This window comes from Marmota flaviventris, chromosome 4 (genome assembly GCF_047511675.1).
Source record: "Marmota flaviventris isolate mMarFla1 chromosome 4, mMarFla1.hap1, whole genome shotgun sequence".
Taxonomy (NCBI): domain Eukaryota; kingdom Metazoa; phylum Chordata; class Mammalia; order Rodentia; family Sciuridae; genus Marmota; species Marmota flaviventris.
The window spans coordinates 134541958-134556702 of record NC_092501.1 but is presented as its reverse complement, the minus strand read 5'-3'; the positions used below and the strand labels follow the sequence as shown (position 1 = coordinate 134556702).

General features: G+C 33.6%; 1 protein-coding gene across 6 annotated transcripts in view; it reads right to left on the bottom strand.

Moving 5' to 3' along the window:
- Positions 1 to 9036, bottom strand: part of Trpc4 (transient receptor potential cation channel subfamily C member 4) — a 138410-nt gene extending 129374 nt beyond the window's left edge. For all 6 annotated transcript variants that reach the window (XM_071610785.1, XM_027928796.3, XM_027928798.3 and 3 more), the window contains exon 1: positions 8659 to 9036. In XM_071610785.1, the coding sequence (XP_071466886.1) occupies positions 8659 to 9036 (378 nt within the window). The remainder of the gene's footprint in view (positions 1 to 8658) is intronic.
- Between the last annotated feature and the right edge of the window lie 5709 nt (positions 9037 to 14745).

Genomic DNA, 14745 nt, shown 5'->3' with positions numbered 1-14745 from the left:
TCGCCTGGCATGGTCAGGGTGCTGGATTCAATCCTCAGCACCAAATAAAAAATAAAGATGTTGTGTCCACTGAAAACTAAAAAATAAATATTAAAAAATTCTCTCTCTCTCTCTCTCTCTCTCTCTCTTTTAAGAAAGAAAATCAACTTATACAGAGAATAGGTTTATTTTGGTTCTGTTTTGGAACTTTTGCTCCACAATTCTTCAGCCTGCTTGTTTGGGACCTGTGGTAAGGCAGCACATCATGATGGATGTGCATGTTGGAGCTAGTTGTTCATCTCATGACAGGGAACAGAAAGGAGGAAGAGGAACACCCCCCTCCCCATGACTGGAAGACCTACCACTTGGACCCACCTTCTAGAGATTCTACTACTTGCAGTAATGCTGCAGATTAAACACCAAGCCTTTGACATATATGTGGCCATTGGGAAACATTTCCGATGGAAACTGCGGCATATATTTTAAGTACTCCAGAGATGACTCAATGCATATAGGAGGATGTGCATAGGTTATATGCAAATATTGTCCCATTATCTACACAGGACTTACTTAAGCATCCACAGATTTTGGTATGTAAAAGGATCCTGGAACACATCCCTTGCAGATACTGGGGGATGTATAACTCTACTTAGCTACTGATGGTGATTTTAGACGTTAGCTTCTCTTTCTAAAATGACAACAAGGAAAGGACTTATAACAAAGGTGGTTATGAGATATAAATGAGGTAACATGTATAATGGTCTCAGAAGAATGCTTAATACACTGTGATGTTTAAGGACTGTTAATAATTTTATTATCCCTTAAGCTATGACACTGTGATAAAATGTAATATATATGTACAAATTACCTATATTTATTTAATTTTTGAAATGATGTATTGTTTTTTGAGAAAATTAGTCCATAAACTACCAAATGAAGATTCACTAATATTTTGGAGAGTAAAGAAATACACAGAATATCCATATCCATATCAATAAATACCCAGCTATTTCTAATTTACATTTTGTTCATCATGATATTATTAAATCAAAAAGTCACATTTATAGATAGTAATACTAGTGTTGCTTAATGATAAAGCTTAAATCTTTCAACCAAACTGTAGTCTTTCCCTTATAAATTCCAGAGATCAAGCACGCATGTTGACTTCGGTTCTGCTTGAGAAGGGTTGAGAATGGGACCACCATCACCACCTTATTTAAAGAGATTATGCATCCAATTGACAAATCTGAAACCATCAATTTACTTGACTCTCCAAAAAGTACTCACTCTTTCTGGGTGGGTTTCAGAATTGTCTCAGTGGGCCATACTCTGTAACAGGTCTCAGATGTTCAAAGCTCACAGTTTGGAATTATTGTCAAGTGTTTCTATTAAATGATTCAAACAACTGTGACTTGGAACACTGACATATCTAGAAATTAATTGGTCCAGAAAAACACACTTACAAAGCATAATTTGTTATAATGAAAATAAGAGCATTCTTTTTAAAATCTGCTTCTTGGAAAGAATATTTAGAATTCTACACTAACTTAATCCGTCTTTGCCTGTGTTTCTGATATTAAAGCAATAAAAATCCACTCATATTTTTTTCTTTAATCAGAGTACAAATGAATTCAGCAGATTGAAAGGAAAAGACCTGCTTAAAGCAGTTACAAGGCATTCCAATCATCACATGTAGTTTTATAATTCCCAATTATATTAACACCATATGTAGTCATTTAATTACAATTATTAAATGACTCACTATTATACCTAAATGACCAATTTTTTCAAAGTATCATAATTAATGAAGAAGTTCAATTAATAGATTGCTCACTGAAACATATGTTATTGTTTGTAGATTTATTCACAACATTTTTTAATGGTTTGGAGAGAGCCAATAAAAATGAACCCCCAAAAGCTTTTCACCAAAGCCCATATTTGAAAGATTAATTTTATTCTTTCCTGTTTTAATACCAACTTGCTTTGCATACCAGCATGCACCCTTCACGGTGCTTTTGCTTTGAAGAATTTTTAGCCTCTTCAATGGACATACACATTAAATTAAATATAATGTATAAAAAGTGTATAAAAAGTGCTTTGGTTGTAAAAAGATAATCGCTTTCAAATGGCATCCAGTTGGAGGGATTTACATTTTTTCTGGGCTATTTCAATGCTAACACAATATATGTTAACTGTTAAGTCTTCATAACCACACAGTGGACTGGAACTGTAGCTCCCTTCTTATTTATGAGAAGTTCAAGGTTCAAATGACTCGATGATTTTCCTACGATTATGAGAAGACTCATGTCTAAATCTTCCTCTCTCTAAATTCTCTTCACTATTTCTCACTCCCTGTCTCCCAAGGGACCTGCACAACTCAGAAAAGCCTAAACACCTGGAGATCTGTTTTATTGCTGGGAGATGTTTCTGTTTTGTTTTATTGTTTATCTGATTTTTCAGAAGGGGCTGAAATCTTTTCACTCTTGCGGGTGGCACACATTGGTTTTTAACTTCATAGTAAGTGTGTTATGTTGAGAAGAAAGAGGAAGAGAACATGTTTAAGAGGGATTATGTATAATTTGCTTGTGTTCAACGTGACTGAGGAGGCTAAATGGTGTATTATTTCATGAGTCAGAATAATCAGTTAGCTTAAACCACTTTATCATATTAATAGCATGGCACAGTACATCTTCAAAAAATTCTTTCATTAGGGACAGAATTATTCAGATCTCTCATGATTGTCATTTGCCAGCTGACTACACACAATCTATGCTCTATATTGTAGCAGCTTTTAAACTTCCTGCTGTGGAATAATAAGACGCAATTCATTTTTTTTTAGTCTTTTGAAGCATTTGTTTATGTTGACTACATTCTAGAAATCAAATTTGGAGACAATTTTCAACTGTTTCATTGTTAATAGTAGATTAAGAAAATGTTGTAAACAACTTTTCCACTGATAACTTACATCAGAATATAAAGAAAGTGTTGTATCTAGCTGTGTCTCAAAATGGGATAAGCATTTTGGGGGTAAAGGTGAATCCCTTCACTGCTTTACTATAATTCTTTTTTTCTCTCATTCTCTCACTTTTTTATCCTGTCTGAATTTTGACAGTACCTGACTTACAACTACACTGATATTTAGGCTTATTTACTGTCCACATTCAAGATTTGACCTAAGACAGAAATATAATAAAAACAAATGAAAAAGAGAAACGTCAATTAGGTTAATCTTAAAGGAAAGTTGAAATGTTTTCATTCTGTAGAGGACTCTAGGATTGTAAGAACCAGTACTTACAGGATGACTTGTTTTACATGTGAGTTAATAATCACTATATAAATTTCATGGGACTGTAGAGGGCAAATTACTTCTACCAAAGTCTAATGAAGAAAACCCAGTGATGAAAGAGTTAAGATTGAACTTTTTCAGAATATCTAATTCTTGAAGCTCAAAGTAAATGAAGTCAATTTGAAAAAAATTACATTTGTGTAAAATATATATTTCTATACCTAATAACCAGAATATATTGATTAGATCTATGTCAGTTAAATGCTGCTCTGTACTTCTATTTAGCAGCATCTAATTTTGATTGAATGTATATTTTCATTAACAAGATAATGCCAATCTTCTATTTAATATGCTGTTTTTTCTGAATTCCTAATATACAATGTTTCTAAAGTGACGAGATTGTATTAGGAAATATGCCAAAACTACACAAAAGAAGGTTCCTGTATACACTATAATGAAAGGAAAAAAGTACACTAGCTCAAATTCTTCATTGCTTTCCCTGAATTTGGTTTTTGTTTACAATAATTATATTTTTCACTGAACAAAGGAGACCTGTACTCTAGAGAGTATATTTTCATGTTTAATTTTTGTCTTTTCAGCAACTTTGTGTTATTAGTAAATAAGTTTGTCAATAGGGAGACAGAAATAACGGCATAATACAGTAAGACTGCTAATACTATTATGTTTGTATTTACTTGTTACCTTGTGAAAACACTTTTGAAAAATGTGAAGCTTTTGAGAAGCAGGTAAGATTAAAACTATGATCTTTATTAACAGCAAAGAAAGATTCAGAGACTTCAATTAGTAAGAGGTGATGAGGGCTAGAAGGATCATTCCTATCACTCCACTCTTTGCTCTTTTCCAGCATGACACAGCTTCTGACAACTGTTTGTCCTTAGTGCATTGCATGGCAAGGAGTGTGTGGGGCCACAATTAGTATTTATTAAACAACCAAATTATAAAATATTCAGGATAGAGACACAAAATATGTAGAATTAAAAACTCTTTTAAATCTGTCAAATTTATATCCTGGATTAGGATAATTAACTGATGATTTCAATGACTTCCCTTCTAATGGGTGCAGTGACGAGAGCCAGGTCAGCACGGTGGCTGTCTTCAGGGACTCTGGAGTTCCAGTGATGATATGTCCTGGCTTTGTGATCTGGAAATTGTTACTCAAGCCTTTTTGTACTTCATTTCTCCATAAATGAAAGGAAATCAGATCAAATGAGAAAAAGTCAAATTCTTACCATAGCCACTGGCAAAGAGACAAATGTAATGAACATTATCTAACATTATTGTTGAGGTCATCATCACCATCATCATCATTATGACTCTATTAAGGCTGGGTGATAGCTAAGGTTTTATAGTCCTTTTAGTTAAATCAAATCCCAGGCACTAGTGAGTCCCCTGTCCTTACTCTGTTTTATGCAGTAAAGTGATTGGATTAAATGATCTCCAAGATGCCTCCTGCTTACAAATCCCATATTCTTTATAGTAGAGCTTTAACATAAAATGTTCTTCAGTGCAAATGCTCCAGGATCTTAACTTTGACGTAATAAATATTATTTAGTGAAGCCTTTTACCCAAAAGTAAAATTGAGAAGCACTCATATATTAAACAACACTTAATAGTATTTAGGGGTTTTAATTAAAATCTCCTGAAAACCAGGTTAATATAGTAGAATTCAACATACCTAACATTAGATAGATAGTTGTAAGTACTCTGTAACTTCCAATATCCCCTAAGTCACTGTTGCTCAAAATGTCATCTGCAGATCAGTAGCATTAGCATCATCTGGGAACTTGTTAGAAATACAAATCCTTATTTGGGACCTCATTTCAAACCTGCTGTGTTAGAGAATGCAGGTGGGGTGCAGCAATCTGTCTATGAATAGGCCTGCCCAGTGATGTTGAGGATGCTAAAGATTGAGAGCCACTGATGTCAATGAAGGATGGAAAAACAAGTTCTGCCTCCAAAAAACATTTACTGGAGCACATCAAACTGAAATTGAATCCGGCCTCAGAAGACATCTAAGAGAAAAGTCTGCTGCAAATAATTAAAAGTCAAGTAACCAATCAACTGACTAAAAACGAGGCTAGGAAGTCATTCTTGATTTTTCACTCTACAGAAATAAGGTATAAGAAGGTTAAAGAAAAGTTTTAGAGAATACCAGTGCAATAATTCTAGCAGTAAATTTTTCCCAGTAAAAATATATAAAGTTCCACCTTTCTGCTTAGTACAGAGAACTAGTTTCTTCATGCTGTACATTATTTGAAAGAAATGAACAAATTGTTGCTCTTTTCATGTTTTTTATAGTAAATTTTGAAAAACCCCTAGAAACTCAATACCCTGTTTTATGAATGTCTATATTAAAAGGAAAAAGAAAATATTCTCCATCTCAGTTGATGGTGTTAATTTTACAAGGTATAAATCCATGAACATTCTTTCTCTTTTCCTCCAAGGCCCTCCGTTGTTCTCTCATGCCCTCTATCTAACAGCATTGGGTATTTACCTGCTCCAGTCAATTTCACCTTGTAATTATTAGAGAATTATTTTTGTCATCATTTCCACTGTAACCACCTCTATTTACATTCCCATGTTTTGGTTTCCTGTCCTTCTTCCTAACTATAACTTAAGACTCTGTACAATAGGGATGATGTGTCCTTAGCACTCAGCACAAGGCCTGGCAGAACAATCATCCAAAAGTTGTTCCTTGGTTAATAGGAACAACTTGAGGATGCCTTTGAAAAGTGCATCTTCTTCCAGATGGTAAAACAAACAAACAAACAACAAAAAAAAGGGGAGGATGTATTTCTAGTACATACTTGTATTTCAGTGTCTTAGTAAGTATTCTAATAATTAGATTTGTATGATGTTTTTATTAGACTCTCTCTGTCGACCTTATTTTATAACATTACATTTACTTTATCCAGTTGGCTGCTATTTTTTCATGCTTTAACATCTGACTTTAATGACCACAACAAAATTAATGACAGTGTATTTCAGAGTCTTTGAGCATGGATATCTACACATCTGGAAATTATAATCATACACAAAATGTTTTCAACAATCACAAAAATTATCTAAAAAAATTACAGATTATGAGATAAAAGAGTTATATCAAGAACACATTGCTACCTACAACACATTGATTTATAGAAACTGTCATTCCAGAAGATGGTGGCCTTGCTTAAAAGAGGTATTACCTATAAAAATCACAGATACTCTGTCATGCTCTAGTGAACTATCTAAGCCCCATGGACATCTTTTATGTGCTAGTATGTGAACATTTCATATTGCTAAAACCTCATTTTCATTGTACAGCCCAGTATACCAGGAACTAAAAGGTAGATTGAAATTGCTCTTTCAAAATTATGAAGTTCAAACAAAAAGATACAATTATTGTTTATTCTCAGAGCCTTTGGTGAAGAGGAATTCTAGAAAGTACAAATAGAAAAGGAATTCTTGGCCAGCAAACTGATACAGGAGAAGTCTTCCAGAAACACATGGTCTGGGATACTTCAGACTCCTGGCAGAATGCAAACCTTTACTGTCTTTTATTAATCAGGATCCAGATCAAGTGTCTCAAAGGAGCCAGGACCTACTTGTGAGACTAGGGTTGAGCTTAGAAATTGAACATCTTCCAACAAACACTCTCATAATAGCAGATATCTTCTCCAGACACCAAATTACTCCGGTCAGCACAAATGTCATTGTCTAAAGAGCCAACATTCTCTAGAAAATAGAACTAAGAATGCTCTTTAGTAACACACGAAATGACAAATTCAATGGTAATTTTGTTCCATAGACTTCCTTCAATCTAAAATGATCTCTACCACAGTCTCAATATCTATCTTACAGGTTTCTACATAGGCATAAACAAGAGGGTGTACAACATAGTACATTGCTATTAGAAAAAAAAAAAAAACAATTGCTTTAGGTGTATGATTGTGGAAGGAATTTCAACACCTTAGTGGTGAAACTCTGGGATGTTAAACATAAAATACATCTTTCAATATTACTGTTCTAGGTCTACTCCAGTTTAGGTTTGTTCACACTTGAGAGTGGATGAGAAAAATAGACTTTCCTATCAATAACTTTTACAAATATGGTAATAAGCCAACATAAGCAGCAACTAATAAAACAAACAACAAAATCTAGACAAAGGAACAAGCAGAGAGGGGCTAAGATTGTGCAATGTAGTTTAACAAGCCTTTGGTTTAGTTAATGGGAAAGGGAGCAAGGGAAGAGACAGACTAGGGACCATGATACACAGGCTGCTGAGAAGACAGAGAGACACACAGCCACAGCTTTTCATCCTAATAATGGCAAAGACTCTGATAAAACTCCTCCAGGAAAACAAAGATAAGAGGGTGGCCACAGCAGAGCTTGCTTCAAAAGAATGTCACACCTTCTAATATGTCATTTGTAGAGACAAGAGATTTTTGTATTATCTAACAGGGAAGAAATTGCTAGAGTTGTAATAACACAAATTTTTATATAAGTTTTTTTTTTATATATAAGACAGATTTGAAGCCACCACAGTATCTGCAAGTCTTTGCAATGAGTACATTAGCCTTAATGAAGGAGAGTGAAGTGTCAGTGTGAAAGTAAACACAATAAAACAGACTGTTCAGACACAGGACAGTGACAAAGGGAATGATCTAGACAGACAAAAACACACTCCTCATTCATTCCTATCTCTGATTTCTCTGCTTCTCTACTGGTAAAAAAAAAAGGCAGATAGAAATTTTTTTAAAATGACATTACATGTATAATGGTATGCTACTTCAGTTCATCTTCTTAATAGCAATAAGCTATACCTACAGTTTTGCCACTAGTAATTTGATATAAGCCTACATTCAGAGTTCATTTGTCATCTAGTAATCATTTTTGTTTCTTTCTTTAAAGTCTCAATTTAAAAAACCCACTACAGTGTGTTAAAGAACAATATCAAAATTAGATGGTAGAACTCACTTTTGCCTTAAGATGCAGAAACTTAGAATAAGCAAGGATGTTAAGTAGGAAGATAAACAATTTTGTTTGGTGGTGTAGAATGTTAGAAACCAGAGGAAAAACACCCACACATACACATTCAGTCACCACTAAAATAACACATTGTACGTTCCATTGAGTTGTTTGCAATTTATGAGAAGCCTACACAGGTTGCTTTGTCTTCGGTTTTTCACCATCACATTTGATTTGCCAGGACAAGAAGTGCAAGGGGGGGGGGTGACAATTGTAGGATATGCAGTGTATACTTAACAGTATTTTTCCATTATTATAGTTTTGATTTTGATACTTATATTTTTAAGATTTTCAGGGAATTTGAACATATAAAGAAATTTCCCACAGGAAAAATAAATGAAAAACTGCATGTGTGCATATACCTGTTTTTCTCCGCTTGGCTTTTTGTGGTTCAGTAACAGCTCAACAGCTCCAACGACCTCTTTTCTGATAGCATGTAACAGAGCATCTCCAACATAGACATTGAAGCTTAAGAGTAGTTCAATGAGCTCCAAGTTCTCATTTTCAATTGCAATGAGAAGAGCAGTCCTTCCCAGAGGATCGATGCAATTAATATTGATTTTAAAATAAATTTCAGCTTCTTCTAGGGATTTCTTGACACTGGCATAGTCTCCCTTTTCCACAGCATTCAAGTAGGCTTTCTCTGATGGTGAGAGTTCGGATTCTGCTCGGACTATCCTCAGAGGGATGCGATCTCTGTAGGGGGCATTAACATTTCTTTTGTAATAGAATTGAGCCATGGTTCATGCCATGCTATTTCTTTAACTCTGAAAGCACACACAAAAAACACAAGGGTTAGTGTTAGTATACTTTTAAGTTATTTTGCATCTGAATTCTTTCTCGATTCAAATTTATCAATGACAATACTATTGTTAACTGATGAGGGAAGGTTTTCTTTCCCTTAAACAATGGGAATAGACAATATTTATTCAGCTAACTAAAACACAAGTTCCAAAGTCCTAACCTAAGAGAAATAAAGGGATTGGTATTGGGCAAGTCATTTTAAAAGTTACTCTACAAGTGACATTTAGCAAATATTGCAACTGGACAGCTTTGAAACCTATTTATCAACTTCATCATGAATATAAACAATTTTTCACAAAGCACTTTGAAAATCAGGAGTCATGAGTTCCCCAAATTGGATCAGAGATATTCAAATATATCTTTCACTGCCAGTTTTGCTAATCATGAAGATTCTAGTATAATTGTAGAATACCATTATTTTGTCATTTGTCATATGTTCTGTTCTTAATGTTAATAAGTATTGACACCAAAATTAATACATATTATATTAATAAAATTTCATATTGAATTCAATGAACAAAATTATATATTTTATGTTTATAAATGAATTTATTGAGGGTGAAAGAATGTGTACTGATGATATTATCATGATAAATTAATACAATTAGATTTCTAAAAGCAGTGACTTAGAAAAGGATTAAATAGAGAAAGAAGGTACTATGAAAATGCTATTTGTAAAAATTCTCTCACCTTTATGTTATGACCAATAAACCTGAAAGTAGAAATGTATTTATGATAAAATATAATATTATTTGGAAGTTCTAGGAAAGATATATTTGAATATAAGAAAATTATTTTAAATAAAGTTAATTTTAAGACAAATTAATAGTCACAGGAAGAAATAATTTAGTGTTATCTTAGTGGTACAAATTTACAAACAATACATTAACTACAATAAAGAACTTAAGTGCATTTAATATATGAGAATTTACATATAACTATACACAAAATTATAGTTTATTGAAGTTAGTTCCTCATTTCACACTTGTTATTTGAGCTCTCTTATAGTTCTGTTATTTAAATTTAACATACATATCTATTTACACATAGTTTCCCTGTAAAAATAAAATGAAAAGATTAGTTTAATTACCTAAATAAGCAAATCATATTAATTGCCTTATTTTATGAGTAAATTAACCTGATTTGAATAGTCTTTAACTATAGATTAAATATATATTGTATTAACAAATATGATTATATTTAATGTAATATTTTCATTTTTGGAAATTATTAATTGGTTGTATTTTATCTTAATTTCTTAGTGATTTCAATAATTAAGTGTCACTCTTTGACATCTAGATTATTAGTCATGATTTCTCAAATATCTAGGAAGAGGAGCTAATATACAAAACCATTTTTTGATAATTTGTTCCTCTCTGGCATGTTAGATTTAGCATATTTTAAGGTACCTTCAGAAACTAAGCCAAAAGCAGATGTTCAAAATGTATTCATTTTAAATGTTCAAATTACCAGGGCACAGCCTGGTTATGAATTCAGTATTTAAGGATGTTTTACTCATTCTGGAGTAACAGGAGTAGTATGTATATTACAAATGAATGAGGAGAATTTAACTATCATCTAGTGTCGCTAAAATTAATAAATCAATGTTGTCATGACACTATCTCATTTTAATGATCTCATCCTGACTGCCCCACTTATGCATCAGTAATGCCATTAAAATATTTGTCTTAGAACATCAGTTGTGAGCCATTTCCCCAGAGCCTCTTACCCAGCCCCATGTTTGTTGCATCAGTAGAGTGAGTGGGATCGATGCCAAGGCCTTCACATTGTAGTTTTGCCAGTGCGACAGTCTAGTGGTTCATAATGATAATAACTGACATTCATGTTGTATTTCAGCAGTGTGTATATTCTCTGATATCTCACTGCCCTTCCCTATGACTCTTTTGAAAAAAATACAAAAAAAAAATTTAAAGGCTGAATTCAAGATTTCTTGCTTGCTTGACAAAGTGTTTGAAGGCATTTTACCCAACATACAGGTTAAAATGAACTTGTATGCACATTCCCACCCCCATACACAGACACAGACACATACATCATGTCAAAATTTCATAAGAATAATAATTTTATCAATATCAGGAGGCAGTCTAGAGAATGGAAAAACTGCATTTTATTTAGTTTACTTCGTTTCATTAATGATGCTACCAAACATTAGGGTACAACATTTCACCCCTTCATTTCAAAATACCAGATGTCAGTGATAATAACAGATTGATGGGCAGAATAGCAAGCACTAGAAATCTTGAGGGTGGAGAGGGAGAATTTAGACTTCATTAAAATCTGTTTCATTTAAACTAGATAATTCCCATTAACGTATACAACATAAGTATATATTTAAAAGAGCAATACTCTAGTCAACATTGTATTTAAGAGGTGGGCATGAGATGTCATGTTGAATATCCTATCTCTCCATCTATAACATGGGGAAGTCAGTGCTTGGCAGGAATAGGTGAAGGGTGAGAATCAAAAGTGAGTGCTGAGAAAGGTCTTTTATTAACTCAAGTGACCTCTGTCAATCCTTGGATTTGGGAAAAAAAAGAACTTAGACTAGATGGATTTGAAATATATTTCAAATTCACATATATTAAATAAATAACATTAAAATATTTACAACAGAACATTAAAACAGAGAGAGGGGGGAGAGAGAGAGAGAGAGAGAGAGAGAGAGAGAGAGAGAGAGAGAAACTGGTGGCTAAAATCTTAAAAGAATAAGGAAATTATACAATTTGTTATTTTACATAGACTTGTCCTTGATTACTTGAGATGCAGGGATACTTAAAAAACAAGTTTAACATTTTAAAATTGCTCTCTGAATGCACTAGCAAGTGAAAGGTGCCAATAAGTGCTGGATTCCCTGGGCTGACACGCTTATCAGCAGCTAGAGGATTGTTCCAGGATGGGAAGCTACAAAAGAACCTGGGACTGACTGTAAAAAATATCTTGACCTAAAATGTTGAAATAAAAGCCTGTCCTTGTCCCACACTTTCAGAAAGAACTTTCTGGAGTAAAAAAAAAAAAAAAATTCCCCATAAGATTATAGAATTTAATGGATCTTGCCATTTTATTGGCCTTTTCTAAAATCAAGAATGAAGCAATTCATCAAGTTGTTTCAAAGTCTCAGAAAACAGACAGGAAATGATGGGAGATGGGGAAAAACTCAGATCCTGAGATGTGGCTTTTTCTATATTCTAACATTTATTTCCCCTAAATAGTTAATGAATTGAAAAAAAAATGTGGAGAGAGCTACAATTTGACACTGATTTCAAGAGAAATTCTAAGAATTGCCACTAAGTATAAAAATCACAAATATCTAATAGAAAGCTATACAAGGAAATAAAAAATTCTAGATATGTATGTACATCTGAAGAAACATTCCCTAAATAATCTTCTGACTTATGGCAGTGGTAAGAGCAGTGAATTTGAGTTTTGAAGAACTCAAATAAAATATATAGAAATATTCCCTTTTTTATATACATTGTTAATAGTAAAATAAATTTCCTCCATCATATTTTTCTTCCTTTTCTTCCAAGGTTCATTATCAAAAGAAGTGTTCATAGATGTGAACTCATGATGCAGTGATAAATAATAGCTACTGTTTGTTTTTAGGGTACTATTACTCATAGCTTAAGTTTTATTTATACATTTTCTGGAGTCTGATATGAAGTAGAAACAGCAGCAAAAATACTTGACTAATTAAAATATTATGACAGCTTAGGATTTCAAAGGGGGAAATCGGGATTAATCATTTTATTCTAAAAATGAAAGCCCCTTAGAGTTCAACAGAGACCAATCTTTATTCACTAATCATCCCCAATTTTTAATATACATATTGAGGAGGATGGCACAGGAAGGGCAAAACTATTTTTTTAAAGAGAGAGAGAGAGAGGGAGAGAGAGAGAATTTTAATATTTATTTTTTAGTTTTCGGCGGACACAACATCTTTGTTTGTATGTGGTGCTGAGGATCGAACCCGGGCCGCACGCATGCCAGGCGAGCGCGCTACCGCTTGAGCCACATCCCCAGCCCCAATTCTTTTTAATAGGTGCTTTTTAATCTCCTGGCATTTATAAAACATATTTTGGAAAATATATGTGCCATTCAAAGTTTGAATGTCCCCCCTGACAGCCAGGATGTATGTATCAGTCTACCTCTTTTTTCTCTGCAGTTTCAAAGGAAACAGTGTTCATTCTCTTCTCACTCCAGCTGCCAATCCCACTGTTCAAGAGTTCATGCATTCCTGTCTTCCTAAACCTTTGCATTATTCTTCTGTTTTCATACTTTAAAATTCTGCAACATGATTCCTTCCCCATCAGTCAAAAATTCTCCCATAAATATATTTTCATTTTAATCATCTTTAGCACTCTCTCTTTGTTGCTATCTCTGATATTCTTTATAAACTTTAGGACGATTTCCATTGAAGTTCTTTATTGTTTCTAATATGGTATTTATCCTATTCACGAACAATATTTTTCTTTTATTGTATCCTGCCATTTTGCACTTTTCAGCCCCTGTAATACACAAGTTTTCAGGAATCTCTAGTAATTATGTGCTCTGAATTGGAACTTGCCTCGTGCTGGGTTCCAGGTCATCCTTCCTAAAAGTCTCACCTGCTGTCTCTATAAGACCTTTCCCTAGTAATTCATGTGGACTCCCTTTCTTCCATCTATAGCTGAATGTTGGTCTTACCAGGATTCTGTGTGTGGCTCTTAATCTATCACTGTCCTTATTCCTACCCAATACTGTATTTTTAAATGTTACATGAAACCCACACACATGCTTTAAAATATACTATTAAAAAATCCCATGTTGCTAGACCACACCTTTCTCTCAAGTTCTGTATCAATGCTGTTCAGTATGGTAACCATCACACATGTGTGGCCATTTAAATATAAATAAACTTTAAGTAATATTAAGAATCATTTTTTTGTGTCTCACTGGCCATATTTCCTCTACTCAACAGCATTTCCTCTTTACCATGTCAATTACTGTATCTCCCCTTCATCTTTTACATTGGCTGCAATGATATCCATCTAAATAATCTCACTGATATTATTCTTGAATCCTTTCAATTTTCACTCCACAATAACACATGCCTAATTCTAAAATGTAAATCTGGTGGAATCACTTTCTTACTATAGTCCCTATGAGACTGATAAACATTCACCAGAAAACTGACTTCTTAAGAAATACTGGTCCCTCCTGTCTAGTTTCCAGGATTAACCCTGGCAAATCTAGGCTGACAAGAATACCAGATGACTTGACTATTACACTTCCATGCATCTTTTCCCACCCCATTTTTTTTCCAACTTGAATGCTTCTCCTGCCCTTTGCTCCCCTAGGAATTCCTAAAAAATTTTAAAACCTTCTCCGAAGTATCATAGGCTCTGAGAATTTTTCTTCTCTTCCTCTCAAGGCAGGTTATATGTTCCCTTTTATGCATCTTCATAAACTCTAAGGATCTCTTGGATTAGGAACATTCCTTACTGGTATGCATGTAGGAGACTGTGACTTATAACGTTTTGCATCGGTTTTCAAACTTTGTTGATGAATCATAAATTAATGACAATGCTTTGAGAGTTATTCAACTGCCATTTTCAATAAATAAATTAAATTGTCAAGTTGCTTTA